Genomic DNA, 13939 nt, shown 5'->3' on the forward strand with positions numbered 1-13939 from the left:
TCTTGGAAGGTTATATTTTTCTAGGAAGTTGTCCATTTCTCCTAGGTTTCCCAGCTTGTTAGCATATAGGTTTTCATAGTATCCTCCAATAATTCTTTGCATTTCTGTGGGGTCCGTCGTGATTTTTCCTTTCTCGTTTCTGATACTGTTGATTTGTGTTGACTCTCTTTTCTTCTTAATAAGTCTGGCTAGAGGCTTATCTATTTTGTTTATTTTCTCAAAGAACCAGCTCTTGGTTTCATTGATTTTTGCTATTGTTTTATTCTTCTCAATTTTATTTATTTCTTCTCTGATCTTTATTATGTCCCTCCTTCTGCTGACCTTAGGCCTCATCTGTTCTTCTTTTTCCAATTTCGATAATTGTGACATTAGACCATTCATTTGGGATTGCTCTTCCTTTTTTAAATATGCTTGGATTGCTATATACTTTCCTCTTAAGACTGCTTTTGCTGCATCCCACAGAAGTTCGGGCTTAGTGTTGTTGTTGTCATTTGTTTCCATATATTGCTGGATCTCCATTTTGATTTGGTCATTGATCCATTGATTATTTAGGAGCGTGTTGTTAAACCTCCATGTGTTTGTGAGCCTCTTTGCTTTCTTCGTACAGTTTATTTCTAGTTTTATGCCTTTGTGGTCTGAAAAGTTGGTTGGTAGGATTTCAATCTTTTGGAATTTTCTGAGGCTCTTTTTGTGGCCTAGTATGTGGTCTATTCCGGAGAATGTTCCATGTGCACTTAAGAAGAATGTATATCCCGCTGCTTTTGGATGTAGAGTTCTATAGATGTCTATTAGGTCCATCTGCTCTACTGTGTTGTTCAGTGCTTCCGTGTCCTTACTTATTTTCTGCCCAGTGGATCTATCCTTTGGGGTGAGTGGTGTGTTGAAGTCTCCTAGAATGAATGCATTGCAGTCTATATCCCCCTTTAGTTCTGTTAGTATTTGTTTCACATATGCTGGTGCTCCTGTGTTGGGTGCATATATATTTAGAATGGTTATATCCTCTTGTTTGACTGAGCCCTTTATCATTATGTAGTGTCCTTCTTTATCTCTTGTTACTTTCTTTGTTTTGAAGTCTATTTTGTCTGATATTAGTACTGCAACCCCTGCTTTCTTCTCACTGTTGTTTGCTTGAATTATCTTTTTCCATCCCTTGACTTTTAGTCTGTACATGTCTTTGGGTTTGAGGTGGGTTTCTTGTAAGCAGCATATAGATGGGTCTTGCTTTTTTATCCATTCTGTTACTCTGTGTCTTTTGATTGGTGCATTCAACCCATTAACATTTAGGGTGACTATTGAAAGATATGTACTTATTGCCATTGCAGGCTTTAAATTCGTGGTTACCAAAGGTTCAAGGTTAGCCTCTTTAGTATCTTACTGCCTAACTTAGCTCGCTTATTGAGCTGTTATATACACTGTCTGGAGATTCTTTTCTTCTCTCCCTTCTTATTCCTCCTCCTCGATTCTTCATATGTTGGGTGTTTTGTGCTGTGCACTTTCTAGGAGTGCTCCCGTCTAGAGCAGTCCCTGTAAGATGTTCTGTAGAGGTGGTTTGTGGAAAGCAAATTCCCTCAGCTTTTGTTTGTCTGGGAATTGTTTAATCCCACCATCATATTTGAATGATAGTCGTGCTGGATACAGCATCCTTGGTTCAAGGCCCTCTGTTTCATTGTGTTAAATATATCATGCCATTCTCTTCTGGCCTGTAGGGTTTCTGTTGAGAAATCTGACGTTAGCCTGATGAGTTTCCCTTTTTACGTGACCTTTTTCTCTCTAGCTGCCTTTAACACTCTTTCCTTGTCCTTGATCTTTGCCATTTTAATTATTATGTGTCTTGGTGTTGTCCTTCTTGGATCCTTTCTGTTGGGGGTTCTGTGTATTTCCGTGGTCTGTTCGATTACTTCCTCCCCCAGTGTGGGGAAGTTTTCAGCAATTATTTCTTCTAAGATACTTTCCATCTCTTTTCCTTTCTCTTCTTCTTCTGGGACCCCTATAATACGGATATTGTTCCTTTTGGATTGGTCACACAGTTCTCTTAACATTGTTTCATTCCTGGAGATCCTTTTGTCTCTCTCTCTGTCAGCTTCTATGCGTTCCTGTTCTCTGATTTCAATTCCATCAATGGCCTCTTGCATTCTATCCATTCTGTTTATAAACCCTTCCAGAGTTTGTTTCATTTCTGCGATCTCCTTTCTGGCATCTGTGATCTCCTTCCGGACTTCATCCCATTTCTCTTGCGTATTTCTCTGCATCTCTGTCAGCATGTTTATGATTCTTATTTTGAATTCTTTGTCAGGAAGACTGGTTAGGTCTGTCTCCTTCTCTGGTGTTGTCTCTGTGATCTTTGTCTGCCTGTAGCTTTGCCTTTTCATGGTGATAGGAATAGTTTGCAGAGCTGGGACGAGTGACGGCTGGAAGGACTTCCTTTCTTGTTGGTTTGCGGCCCTCCTCTCCTGGGAGAACAGCGACCTCTAGTGGCTTGTGCTGCGCAGCTGCGTGCAGACAGGGTTTCTGCTTCCTGCCCAGCTGCTATGGAGTTAATCTCCGCTGTTGCCGTGGGCGTGGCCTGGCTCGGGCAGCTACTCCCAAATGGTGGAGTCGCGTTGGAGCAGGAGCTGCTGGGAGGCTATTTATCTCCGTAAGGGGCCTGCCTGCTCCCTGCAGCCCAGGGGTTAGGGTGCCCAGAGATCCCGGATTCCCTACCTCTGGATTAAGTGACCCGCCCTGCCCCTTTAAGACTTCCAAAAAGCACCCGCCAAAACAAAACAACGAACACACAAAAAAAAAAAAGAAGAAGAAAAAAAAATTTTTTAATTAAAAAAAAAAAAAAAGTTTTTAATAAAAAAAAAAAAAAAAAAGGGGGTGGTCGTTCGTTTTTCTTTATTCTCCGGTGCCAGCCTCAGGCCTCTGCTCACCGGTCTTTCTGCCCTGTTTCCCTAGTATTGGGGTCACTATCCCTTTAAGACTTCCAAAAAGCACTTGCCAAAACAAAACAGCAAAAAAGCAAAAAAAAAAAAAATGGTCGCGCGCTTTTCTTATGTCCTCTGTCGCCCAGCCTCCAGTGCCCGCTCACTGTTCTTGCTGCCCTGTTTCCCTAGTATTGGGGTCCCTATCCCTTTAAGACTTCCAAAAAGCGCTCGCCAAAACAAAACAGCAAAAAAGCAAAAAAAAAAATGGTCGCGCGCTTTTCTTATGTCCTCTGTCGCCCAGCCTCCAGTGCCTGCTCACTGTTTTTGCTGCCCTGTTTCCCTAGTATTGGGGTCCCTATCCCTTTAAGACTTCCAAAAAGCGCTCGCCAAAACAAAACAGCAAAAAAGCAAAAAAAAAAATGGTCGCGCGCTTTTCTTATGTCCTCTGTCACCCAGCCTCCAGTGCCTGCTCACTGTTCTTGCTGCCCTGTTTCCCTAGTATTGGGGTCCCTATCCCTTTAAGACTTCCAAAAAGCGCTCGCCAAAACAAAACAGCAAAAAAGCAAAAAAAAAAATGGTCGCGCGCTTTTTTTATGCCCTCTGTCGCCCAGCCTCCAGTGCCTGCTCACTGTTCTTGCTGCCCTGTTTTCCTAGTATCGAGCGCCCTGCACTCTGGCCCGGATGGCTGGGGCTGGGTGTTCGGCAGCCCTGGGCTCCGTCTCCCTCCCGCTCTGCCTGCTCTTCTCCCGCCGGGAGCTGGGGGGAGGGGTGCTCGGCTCCCGCGGGGCCGGGGCTTGTATCTTACCCCCTTCGCGAGGCGCTGGGTTCTCTCAGGTGCGGATGTGGTCTGGATATTGTCCTGTGTCCTCTGGTCTTTATTCTAGGAAGGGTTGTCTTTGTTATATTTTCATAGATATATGTTGTTTTGGGAGGAGATTTCCGCTGCTCTACTCACGCCGCCATCTTCCGCCCCTCCCTGTTTTTTTATGTATTTTTGAATTCAAAATATTCTGCTAATATTTTGTTGAGGATTTTTGCATCTGTTCTCATCCGGGATATTGGTCTGTAATTTTCTTTTTTTGTGGTACCTTTCTCTCGTTTTGGTAGTAGAGTGATGATGGCTTCATAGAATGAGTTTGAAAGTATTCCCTCCTCTTCTACCTATTGAAATACTTTAAATAGGGTGAGTATTAGCTCCTCTTTAAATATTTGGTAAAATCCAGCTGTGAAGCCATCTGATGATGGATTTTTGTTGGGGGGTTTTTGATTGCCAGTTCAATTCCATTACTGATAATTGGTCTGTTCAGATTTTCTGTTTCTTCCTGGTTCAGTCTTGAAAGGTTGTATTTTTCTAGAAAGTTGTCCACTTCTTCTAGGTTATCCAGTTTGTTATGATATAATTTTTCATAGTATTCTCTAATAATTCTTTATATTTCCATGGTGTCCATAGTGATTTTTCCTTTCTTCTGATTCTGTTTTTGTGTATACACTCTCTTTTTTTCTTGATAAGTCTGACTAGACTATTTTGTTAATTTTCTCAAAGAACTGGCTCCTGCTTTCATTGATTTTTTTGTGTGTGGTTTTATTCTTAATTTTATTTATTTCTGCTCTGATCTTTATTATGTCCCTTCTACTGACTTTGGGCCTCATTTGTTCTTTTTCTAGCTTCATTAACTGTAGGTTAGACTGTTTGGGATTGCTTTTTCTTGAGGTAGGCCTGTATTGCAGTATAATTTCCTCTTAGAACTGCCTTCACTATGTCCCATATGTTTTGGGGTTTGAGTTGTTTTTATTTGTCTCCATATATTGCTTGATCTCTGTTTTTGGTCATTGATCCATTGATTACTTAGAAGCACGTGATTAAGCCTCCATGTGTTTGTGGGCTTTTTTGTTTTCTTTGCATAATTTATTTCTAGTTTCATTCCCTTGTGGTCTGAGAAGCTGATTGGCCCAATTTCAATCATTCTGAATTTACTGAGGCTCTTTTTGTGGCCTAGTATATGATGTATTCTTGAAAATATTCCATGTACAGTTGAGAAGAATGTGTATCCTGTTATTTTGGGTGTCGAGTTCTGTAGATGTCTGTTAGGTCCATCTGTTCTAATGCATTGTTTATTGCCTCTGTCTCCTTACTTTTTTTCTGTCTGATTAATCTGTCTTTTGGAGTGAGTGGTGTATTAAAGTCTCCTAAAATGAATGCATTGCATTCTGTTTCCTCCTTTAATTCTGTTAGTATTTGTTCCACATATTTAGGTGTGCCTATTCTCCTATATTGGGTGCATAGATATTTATAATGGTTATATCCTCTTGTTGGACTGATGCCTTTATCGTTGTGTGATGTCCTTCTTTGTCTCTTACTGGTTTCTTTGTTTTGAAATCTATTTTGTCTGATAAAAGTACTGCTACTCCTGATTTTTTCTCCCTATTTTTTGCATGAAATATCTTTTAACCATCCCTTTACTTTCAATCTGTGTATGTGTCTTTGGGTTTGAAGTGAGTGTCTTGTAGGTAGCATATAGATGGGTCTTGTTTTCTTATCCAATCTGTAACTCTGTGTCTTTTGATTGGTACATTCAGTACATTTACATTTAGGGTGATTATCAATAAACATGTACTTATTGCCATTGTAGGCTTCAGATTTGTGGTTACCAGTCGTTCAAGGGCAGTTTCCTTACTATCTAACGGTCTTTCTTAACTCGTTTATTATGCTATTACAAACACAATCTAAAGGTTCATTTTTTTACCCCGATTCTTCTTTTTCCTCCTCCAGTCTTTACATATTAGGTATCATATTCTGTACTCTTTGGGTTTCCCTTGACTAACTTTGTGGGGTTGATTTAATTTTGCATTTGCTTTGTAATTAATTGGTCTACTTCCTTTACTGTGGTTTTATTTTCTCTGATGACAGCTATTTAGCCTTAGGAGCACCTCCATCTATAGCAGTCCCTTTAAAATACACTGTGGAGAGATGGTTTATGGGATGTAAATTCCCTCAACTTTTACATATCTGGAAAGTGTTTAATCCCTGCTTCAAATTTAAATGATAATCTTGCTGGATACATTATTCTTTGTTCGAGGCCCTTCTGTTTCATTGCATTAAATATATCATGCCCCTCCCTTCTGGCCTATAAGGTTTCTGCTGAGAAGTCTGCAGATAGCCTGATGTGCTTTCCTTTTTACTTGATCTTTTTTCACACTCTGGCCACTTTTAATACTCTCTCCTTATCCTTGATCTTTACCATTTTAATTATTATATGTCTTGGTGTTGAAAGACAGTTTCATTCAAAAAAAGAAAAGCAGTCTTAGGTAAGTTGTATTGAAAGAGTTATGATGGCCTAGGCAAAATAACTAATTTTGTTCCATATAGGATAGATCACTGTGTTAGTTGCTAGATTGGAGTTCAGCAAAATAAGCTTCATTCTGAGACTGCAACAGAACGCAGCCATTTGTGGTTAGCACAGTGCAGAAGTTCATGTTCCATCTAGTTATGGATATGCATAAGACCAACTTCCCCAAGGCCTTTCAGCCTTTTTTTTAGGGCCCTTTGACATTCCTGACTCCATTTCAGATGTTTCTATTCATATTATTTAACTATGATTATGTTAATTCCATAGTGGTTATAAGATAGTATTAGGCCTTTGCACTTTGAGTTTTCTTACTGTTCCTCACTTCTCAATCATTTCGTTCCAAATGAAAAAACAATTATTGCATTTTCTCAAAGTTAAGTAACTTTGAAGAAACAAACAAAAAACAGAGGTGGTTACATTTTGAAGAAACAACTGATCCTGTCACTGAAGAAAAACTGAAGCAAATCCAAAAAGAAATACAAGAACAGGAGACACTCCTTCAGGGATATCAACAGGTAAGGTGACTCTTCGTGAAAGAAGAATTTGTTCTTGAGATCCTTTGGTTATAAAACTAAGCATATTAAAGTATTCCTGTGCTCATTTAACAGGTAATGGCAATTCTGGCAAATATGAGGAAGCAATAATTTGACTAGTCTGAACTTTTTCATGAACAGAATTCAAGTGGTTAAGAGCATGGGTTTGCATTCAAAGAATCTGGTTTGGTCTTAGCTCCACCACCTGCTGTGCAACCTTGGGCAAATCACTTTAACTTTCATATAACCCAGTTTCCTCGTTTGTGAAATTGGGTATGTTGATAGTAATAGTTGCCTCATAAGGAGTTTGTGAAATGAAAATAAGACAGTGTAAGCCAACCTCTTAGTGACTGGCACACAGTAACTAGCTAATGAATATTGCCTGTTTTTTTAAATAGCCATTTCCTTAAAACTATCCACAAAAAGTTTTGATATATTCAGAAATACAAATCTGAAATCAATTGGCATTTGCACTATGAGTGAAAAATGAATTAGAGAAAATCTTTGTGTTCTGTAGAATGCAGACATTTGCAAAGCGTGACAGATCCTTGGTGATGTTGACCTGACAGTCGGCCGGGACAGATTTAGTGATCTCTAGCCTGAGATTTCATCTTAGTTTCTTCCCCACCACTCCCTTTTTTTTTTAATCCCTCCCTTTCTCTCTCATCTTTTTCTCCTTTGACAACATAGCCTAAGAATCAAGCCTGGCAATAACAAGCATTGTCTTCCAGCGACATCCAGAGAAAGCATTACCGTGTCAGTGATTACATTTACTACCAGTGGAAGTACTGATTTTAAAAGACACATTGCCCTGAAGTTCGTGAGAATCTTCCATACCCTTTGCCTGCCATTCTGATCATGCCATTTAGAACATGCATTTTTAAGGATTTCACAGACCCATTAATATGCCAGCTACCCCCTCCCACAAAGATAACACAAAATTTGTGTATCTGTGTATATATTTATATTTTTTCTGGTTTTCACTAATTCTATAAATATTAAGCACAGATCATCTGCCAAGAGGCATTAGGCCAGATACAGTGAAGATAGTACATGGTTTTCATTAGATCTTCAAAGATCCTTGATTTTCATCAGGTTCTTAAAGAGGTTAATAACCCAGAGCACCTTAGCACAGATTGGTGCTTTCTGATCTCAGTTTGAGTCACTCAAGGCTGGGGGTAAACTGGGTCTAGTCCTTGCTCTCCCTCATCCTGACATTTTCAGAAATATCCAGTCTCTAAGTTCTCACAGAAAGTTCCAGAAACATGAACGCCCACTGTGACTACATCCAATTTCTTCATTTTCTTCATTGTGGGAAACCAAGCCAGAAACAGAAAAAAAAAAAAAGGGTGCAGATGGTCCCCCTGGGCCTTTCCACCCCTGGTCCCCACAGTCAGAATGTGCTTATTCCTATAGCCACTCACCCACTTACTCCTGTGAAATGTGCAAACACTGACATAAGACCCTTTGGCTCTGGGCATTTTTGGAACCTTTTTTTCCAAATAAACATTTTGGAAAGAATTGTTTTCAGGTAAAACTTTTTTTCTGAGATAATATAAGTAGTTTGAAAATGATTTTGCTTACTGAAAAACTGAAAAATTTAAAAGACTTTAAAAATGTTTAAAGGATCTAGCTGTTGTGAGCATATATACTTATGTTTTATAAGTACTAGCAACTTTTAACTATATGTGATTTTCTATTTATGAAGGAAAATCAAAGACTATATAATCAAGTGAAAGATCTCCAAGAACAAAACAAGAAAAATGAGGAGCGAATGTTCAAGGAAAACCAGGGTTTATTCAGTGAGTTAGCTTCCTTAAAGTAAGTCCTTTTTAAATTCTTAAAACCAAACAGACTATTTCTAAGTATTTTATTATTGTATTAAGAATACATTAATTTTTACTAAGAAATGAAGATTTATAGTTTTTTAACTTTTATATTTTAATGTTCAGTGGGTTTGTTTTAGTGTTAGATGACTAGTGGATACCTTGGTATTTTCAGCCTATTCATATTCGAGTTTGATTATCAGTTTTAGGAAATTAAATATACAGTATTCTTCTTGATCAGTCATTAAGCCTGAGATGCTTAACATTTCCTAAGGAACCATGCGATTAACAATAATAAAAAGTATATATCATACAATATCACGTAATGTCTTAGGAGAGGTTCCATACCACAGCAGTAGAGCCTGAGGCGAGGATCCTTGGGGAGGTCATTTCCTAGAGGATAACTTTCAGGAGAAAGGGAGTAAGAGAAGCAAGACAGGGTTGGGGGGAAGGCAAGTAAGCATATGGTCTCAGCTGGAGAATGGTTTCGTTCTGCTCTCACCGGAAGCTTGGGAGAACAGACTGTCCCACAGAGTTGGTCTCTGCTTGAGGCAAGGGGGGCAGCCTTTTATACCCCTAGCCTTTTATACCACCGGCTGAGGTATGCCCCAGGAAGGGGCTGGGGGATATTCCCCAGCCCATGGGGCAGGGCTCTCAGTGGGCTGAAGGCATTTCTCTAGAGGAAGAGAACTTCTGAGTTGTTGACCAACGCTCAGCGTGGCAGGCCGGTGGAGCACCAGCTACTTAGGTGTCGTAGTTCAGACTGTAAGATCTTTTGGATGTTACTCCGTCTGACTTTAACATGTTAAGTAAAAGGCCGGACCCACAAACATGGGCAAGTTAGGGCACTACCTTCTTTTAGGAAATGACTGCCGATTTGCATTTTCATAAATATCTAATCATTCAGATAGGACTGCTATTGGAAGGAACTTCTTCGGCGATGAATGTCATGAACTTTGTTTTTATGCACATATTTCCTTCATTCGTTTGTTAGATAATCTAGGGAGTAAGAGGCAGGGTTGCTGCTAACTCCAGCTGATCTTTATGCAAAATAGCAAAAGGCACACCTTGTATAAACAAAGCTAGACAGTACACAGGGTGGCAAGTAAGGGCGCTTCTGTGTAAATTAGGGGAAAAAATACCTCTTAATCCTGGTAAGTGTAACCCCAGGCCAATTGTGATAATCTGCCAGTTCCAGTGCATGAAAGCATTTACATCTGCTTTCTTTTCAATGCTTCAGTATTTTTAAATGTCATCTTATATCATCTAGCTTTTAAAAAAGATCTATTCCAAAATCCAAAACTGAAGCTCTCAGTGGAACTTTCACAATTAAATGTTTCATTAGTACATTAGGGCTAGATGCTCTTACATGGAGTCCTAAACTCCTTGTTATAGTATCTCTGGAAAAACAAATACAATTCTAATGTCCAAATAGTAGAGTGTGTTTGGTTTTATTTGTCAGTTTCCACGTGTAATTTCTCAGAAAGGAATCTAGGATGATGTGACAACCAACACACATTACCACAGGAAAAATGGGGCCCATTTTTCTGGGACATTGATTTTTTTTTTCTATAAGAATTGGGAGAAAATATTTTTGAAAACAACTTCAGGGATCTATTCTTTCATATTAAACTTAAAAATTTCCCTTAAAATAACTTCTTTTAGTATTTTAAACTTTAGATTAAATAAACTTCTTTCCTTAGTGTCTCACATAGTTTCAATATCCACTACAGCCTTTAATCTTTAAGAATTGAATATTTTGTGTCAAATGGAGTTCCTTGTAAAAAGAAAAATAAAATCTTTTTCTTTTCAAAATAAATCAGGGAGCAGATGCACCAAAGTCGTTTCCTATCTCAAGTAGCTGAGACTTCAGAACCTTCTGGAAACCAGAATTTTACAGATCTCTTAACAGAACTACGGGTGGCACAGGTAAGTTGCATAGGGATTTTAAATATCAATGAGAGTAAAGATTATAAAAATTCCTATATGTGTAAAAAACTTTATTACTTTATGAGTAAATATTTAAATTTCATACCATTAAAAAATTAAGAAATACCAAGATTCGCTTGTGACCTTACTGTAGAGAAAACAACATCACACTGGTTTTGGATGGCGTCTTTTTGTAATCCAACCTCTTGCTGGGCACTTACCGCGTGGAGTCATACTGGAGGCATCACCACGCTTGGGGCATGTACACCTTATTCAGACAAATCCCTCATTAGAAATGTATGTCTAAAATAGGAAAATAATTTGGAGATAGTTATTCACCATAGAAAGTTTTGTTAGCTTTTTACCTGTCTCCTTAAGTGGACTGTGTACTTCTAAAGGGCAGAGACTGTATCTACAACTATTTATATCACATTTTCCTAACATAGATGTGAAATGCCATAGCTACTGCATAACTTTTTTCTCTATTTTTATTGATTTGTGTTATAAAACATACGGTTCTAGAATTTTCAAGAGCACATTTATCAATGGAAGAAGTTCTGAAATTTTGGTCAGGTTAATTCTATTTGAAGCAGAACAATTCCATATACTGCATAACTTTTAAAGCCCTGTCGCAGGAACTATGTGCTTATAGCACCCACCAGTCATTTTAACCATCAAAACTACTGCCACATTTCAAAACATCCCCTGTGGGAGGGCAGTTAATTCTCCCCACTCCTTCCCATTAAGAACCATACCACTGAACTAAAAGGCCCTTCCAGTCTATTTGAATGATTGTATAAATTAGAAAAATTCCAATTACATGCCACCTTTAAGAAGAAATTTATTATATAAAATAAGATTACATAGAAATCTAAACATACCATAGTTTGATAACTGATGTTTAACAGGTTTTTGTAGTAAATAAAGTACAGCTTCAAATATGAATCCTTTAGGGAACTTCCTTTTGATGCATGTATGCATGCATGTATAGAATGATTAAAGAGTGAGTGATTGCACTTTCCTCCCCTTATCAGTAGGCCTAAAAAATTAACAAGTTAAAAGAGTGCCATATTTTATGAAAGCTGAAAAAAACATGATAAGGTTCCAACCATAGCATTAGTTTTATTCAAAGACTGTTTTTAGTGACCTTTTAGAAGTGTGCTGTTGGAATATACAGCTCTTGGAATATACACCTTTAACCCAACTCACACAGTATTCCTACAGGTAGAAAACCCACTGATAATTACCTCCAGTTAAAAATTATACAGAGAAACAAGCCATCATGAGCCAGCATGCATAACTGAAACCTCAGAAGGCAACACCACAGATGGGGGAACTAATGTAGCAACAAATCAGTCTTGGTCCCCGTAGAGCTTTCTGCCTAATAAAGAGAAGAGGCTTGTACACAAGTCAATGTCATAGGAGACAGAAAGAGATAAATGCTAGACTAGAGGTATAATGAAGTTTATGGTGATGCAGTGGAGGGGATAGCAGGAATAGACTCATTTGAACTAAGCTTTGAAGGGTAAGTATGATTTTTATCAAGTAGAGGAAGAGGGGCTAAGAGCATGGAACATAGAGCATATTGAGAATTCATGCAACAGTGTTTTGATATGCCAAGCATTTTTTATGCATTTATGATAAAAGGATTACCAAAATAAAGTACTGCATTCAAGTAAATACATGATGTCTTTTTTCAAGTAAATTTTAAGTAAATACATAAAAGGTGGTGATAAGCATTGCAAAAAGAAAATAAAGCAACAGGAGTGGGTTTGCTGTGTTAGAAAGAACTTCCTGAGGCTTCATTTGAGCAGAAATCCTGATGAAGTTAGAAACTGAGCCACCTACATATCTGGGGGCAGAGGACACAGCGCAGACACCTTGGGGCAGGAGTGTGCTGGGTCCGTTCAAAGAGCTCAGCAGTCTCTGGCTGAAATGGAATGGAGGGGTAAGATCTGTAGTAGCTGAGGTCAGAGGCGTGGGCAAGGCTGGGGTACATGACGCTGAAAGTCGTGGTGAGGACTCTGGATTTGCCCTGGGAGGATGGGAGCCACCCGAGAGCCTCAGACAGAGGAGTGGTCTTAACTGATTCTTTAACACAATTTCTGTGGCCGTTGTGAGGAGAGCAGACTGTATGTGCTGCAGGCGGAGGAGGCAGACCGGTTAGGAGGTCAGCACAGTGATCCAGGGGAGGTGGAGGAGCAGATCGGAAGGTCTTCAGGCTGCGTTGGGTTAGATCATTAAAACTGACTCGTAGGCTCTAGGGAGCTACTGGTAATTGTGAGAAGTGATAAAATCAGAGCTAAAATTTAGGAAAAATAATTAGCACCAGTTTTTATGAGAAAGAGAAATTTATACCACAGTTTTTTATGGTTGGAAATAATTTGCTTTTGTAATTCTATGAATATCAAGAAAGAAAAAATAAGTTTAGTAGAAGACATCAAAAGATTGAAACAGGACAAACAAGCTCTTGAAGTAGACTTGGAAAAAATGAAGAAAGAGAGAGACCAGGCCAAGGATCAGATTGCTTACGCCACAGGTAAGACCCTGGGCTGGAGCAGCTTACCTTCATATTCATGGCTGTTCTTTATTCTTGAATTTAAGTAACAGCAATTGGATAGTGTAATCAAAATGCTGTTCCTTGAAGTATATTCTAATTTTAGAGACATTTTTAAAAAATTAGTTGTAATAGGTATGTACATTTAATAGGTTTTAGCAGGAGTAATTGCAGGATTAAAGAAAATCAAAGATTATTTTGAATTTATGGCATTTTATGTGGGATGACAGACATTGTTCACATGTCTGTCATCCCACCTAGATGGTGACCTAGACCTAAAAAGACGAGGGCATAGTCTGTCTTTTTATCCCTGGGTCTGAAACATAGGCTCCCACCTATTTGCCAAATGAACAAATAGCACTAAATTTTGTAGAAAACACAAGTATAAATATGGTATTCCCCACCAGGGAAATCAAAGATAAGAATGCAGAAAAGTTTAATATTTTTAAAATTGCAAATAAATATGAGATAGGGTGCTGTGTAAGAGTTTCAGAAAGGGAAGGCTGTCATTTGAGCCAGGTCCTGACAGATGGGAAAATTCAGAAGTGGAGTGGCAGGGGCTGCCCAGGGTGTGTCATGAGCACGTTACTGAGCGTACCTGTGGACTGGAGCTTCAGATGGGAGAGCACAGGACTAGGAAGGTGGATCGGAGGAGCCCTTACCTGCTCAAGTAAGGATCTTTCCTCTGTGTTGGTATAATCTGCAGTGTAAGATACGTACAATAAAGTCCACTTACCTGTTTGTAAGAAAACCACATTTACTTTTCTCATTAGTAAAACAGAATAATAATAATAATAGTATCCATCATGTAAGTTTTTTGTACTAGATAAAATCATTCATA

The 13939-nt window shown here is 38.8% G+C and overlaps 1 protein-coding gene and 1 long non-coding RNA gene across 7 annotated transcripts in view; one reads left to right on the forward strand and one right to left on the reverse strand.

The window, feature by feature from the left end:
- LOC130679843 (centrosomal protein of 162 kDa-like) overlaps nucleotides 1–13939 on the forward strand; it is a 109107-nt gene that overhangs the window by 54120 nt on the left and 41048 nt on the right. For 5 of the 6 annotated variants that reach the window (XR_008992804.1, XM_057489361.1, XM_057489362.1 and 2 more), the window contains 3 exons: nucleotides 8495–8607; nucleotides 10436–10541; nucleotides 12954–13080. Coding sequence is in view for 5 of the 6 variants with exons in the window: in XM_057489361.1 (XP_057345344.1) it covers nucleotides 8495–8607; nucleotides 10436–10541; nucleotides 12954–13080 (346 nt within the window). In the remaining variant the exon portion in view is untranslated. Of the gene's footprint in view, nucleotides 1–6627; nucleotides 6769–8494; nucleotides 8608–10435; nucleotides 10542–12953; nucleotides 13081–13939 lie in introns of all 6 variants that reach the window. The other variant, XM_057489365.1, reaches the window with a different exon arrangement.
- LOC130679846 (uncharacterized) overlaps nucleotides 1–13939 on the reverse strand; it is a 34711-nt gene that overhangs the window by 15875 nt on the left and 4897 nt on the right. Inside the window, exon 3 of the long non-coding RNA XR_008992806.1 lies at nucleotides 10763–10844. This is a non-coding gene — a long non-coding RNA (uncharacterized LOC130679846). The remainder of the gene's footprint in view (nucleotides 1–10762; nucleotides 10845–13939) is intronic.

This window comes from Manis pentadactyla, chromosome 12 (genome assembly GCF_030020395.1).
Source record: "Manis pentadactyla isolate mManPen7 chromosome 12, mManPen7.hap1, whole genome shotgun sequence".
Classification (NCBI taxonomy): Eukaryota; Metazoa; Chordata; class Mammalia; order Pholidota; family Manidae; genus Manis; species Manis pentadactyla.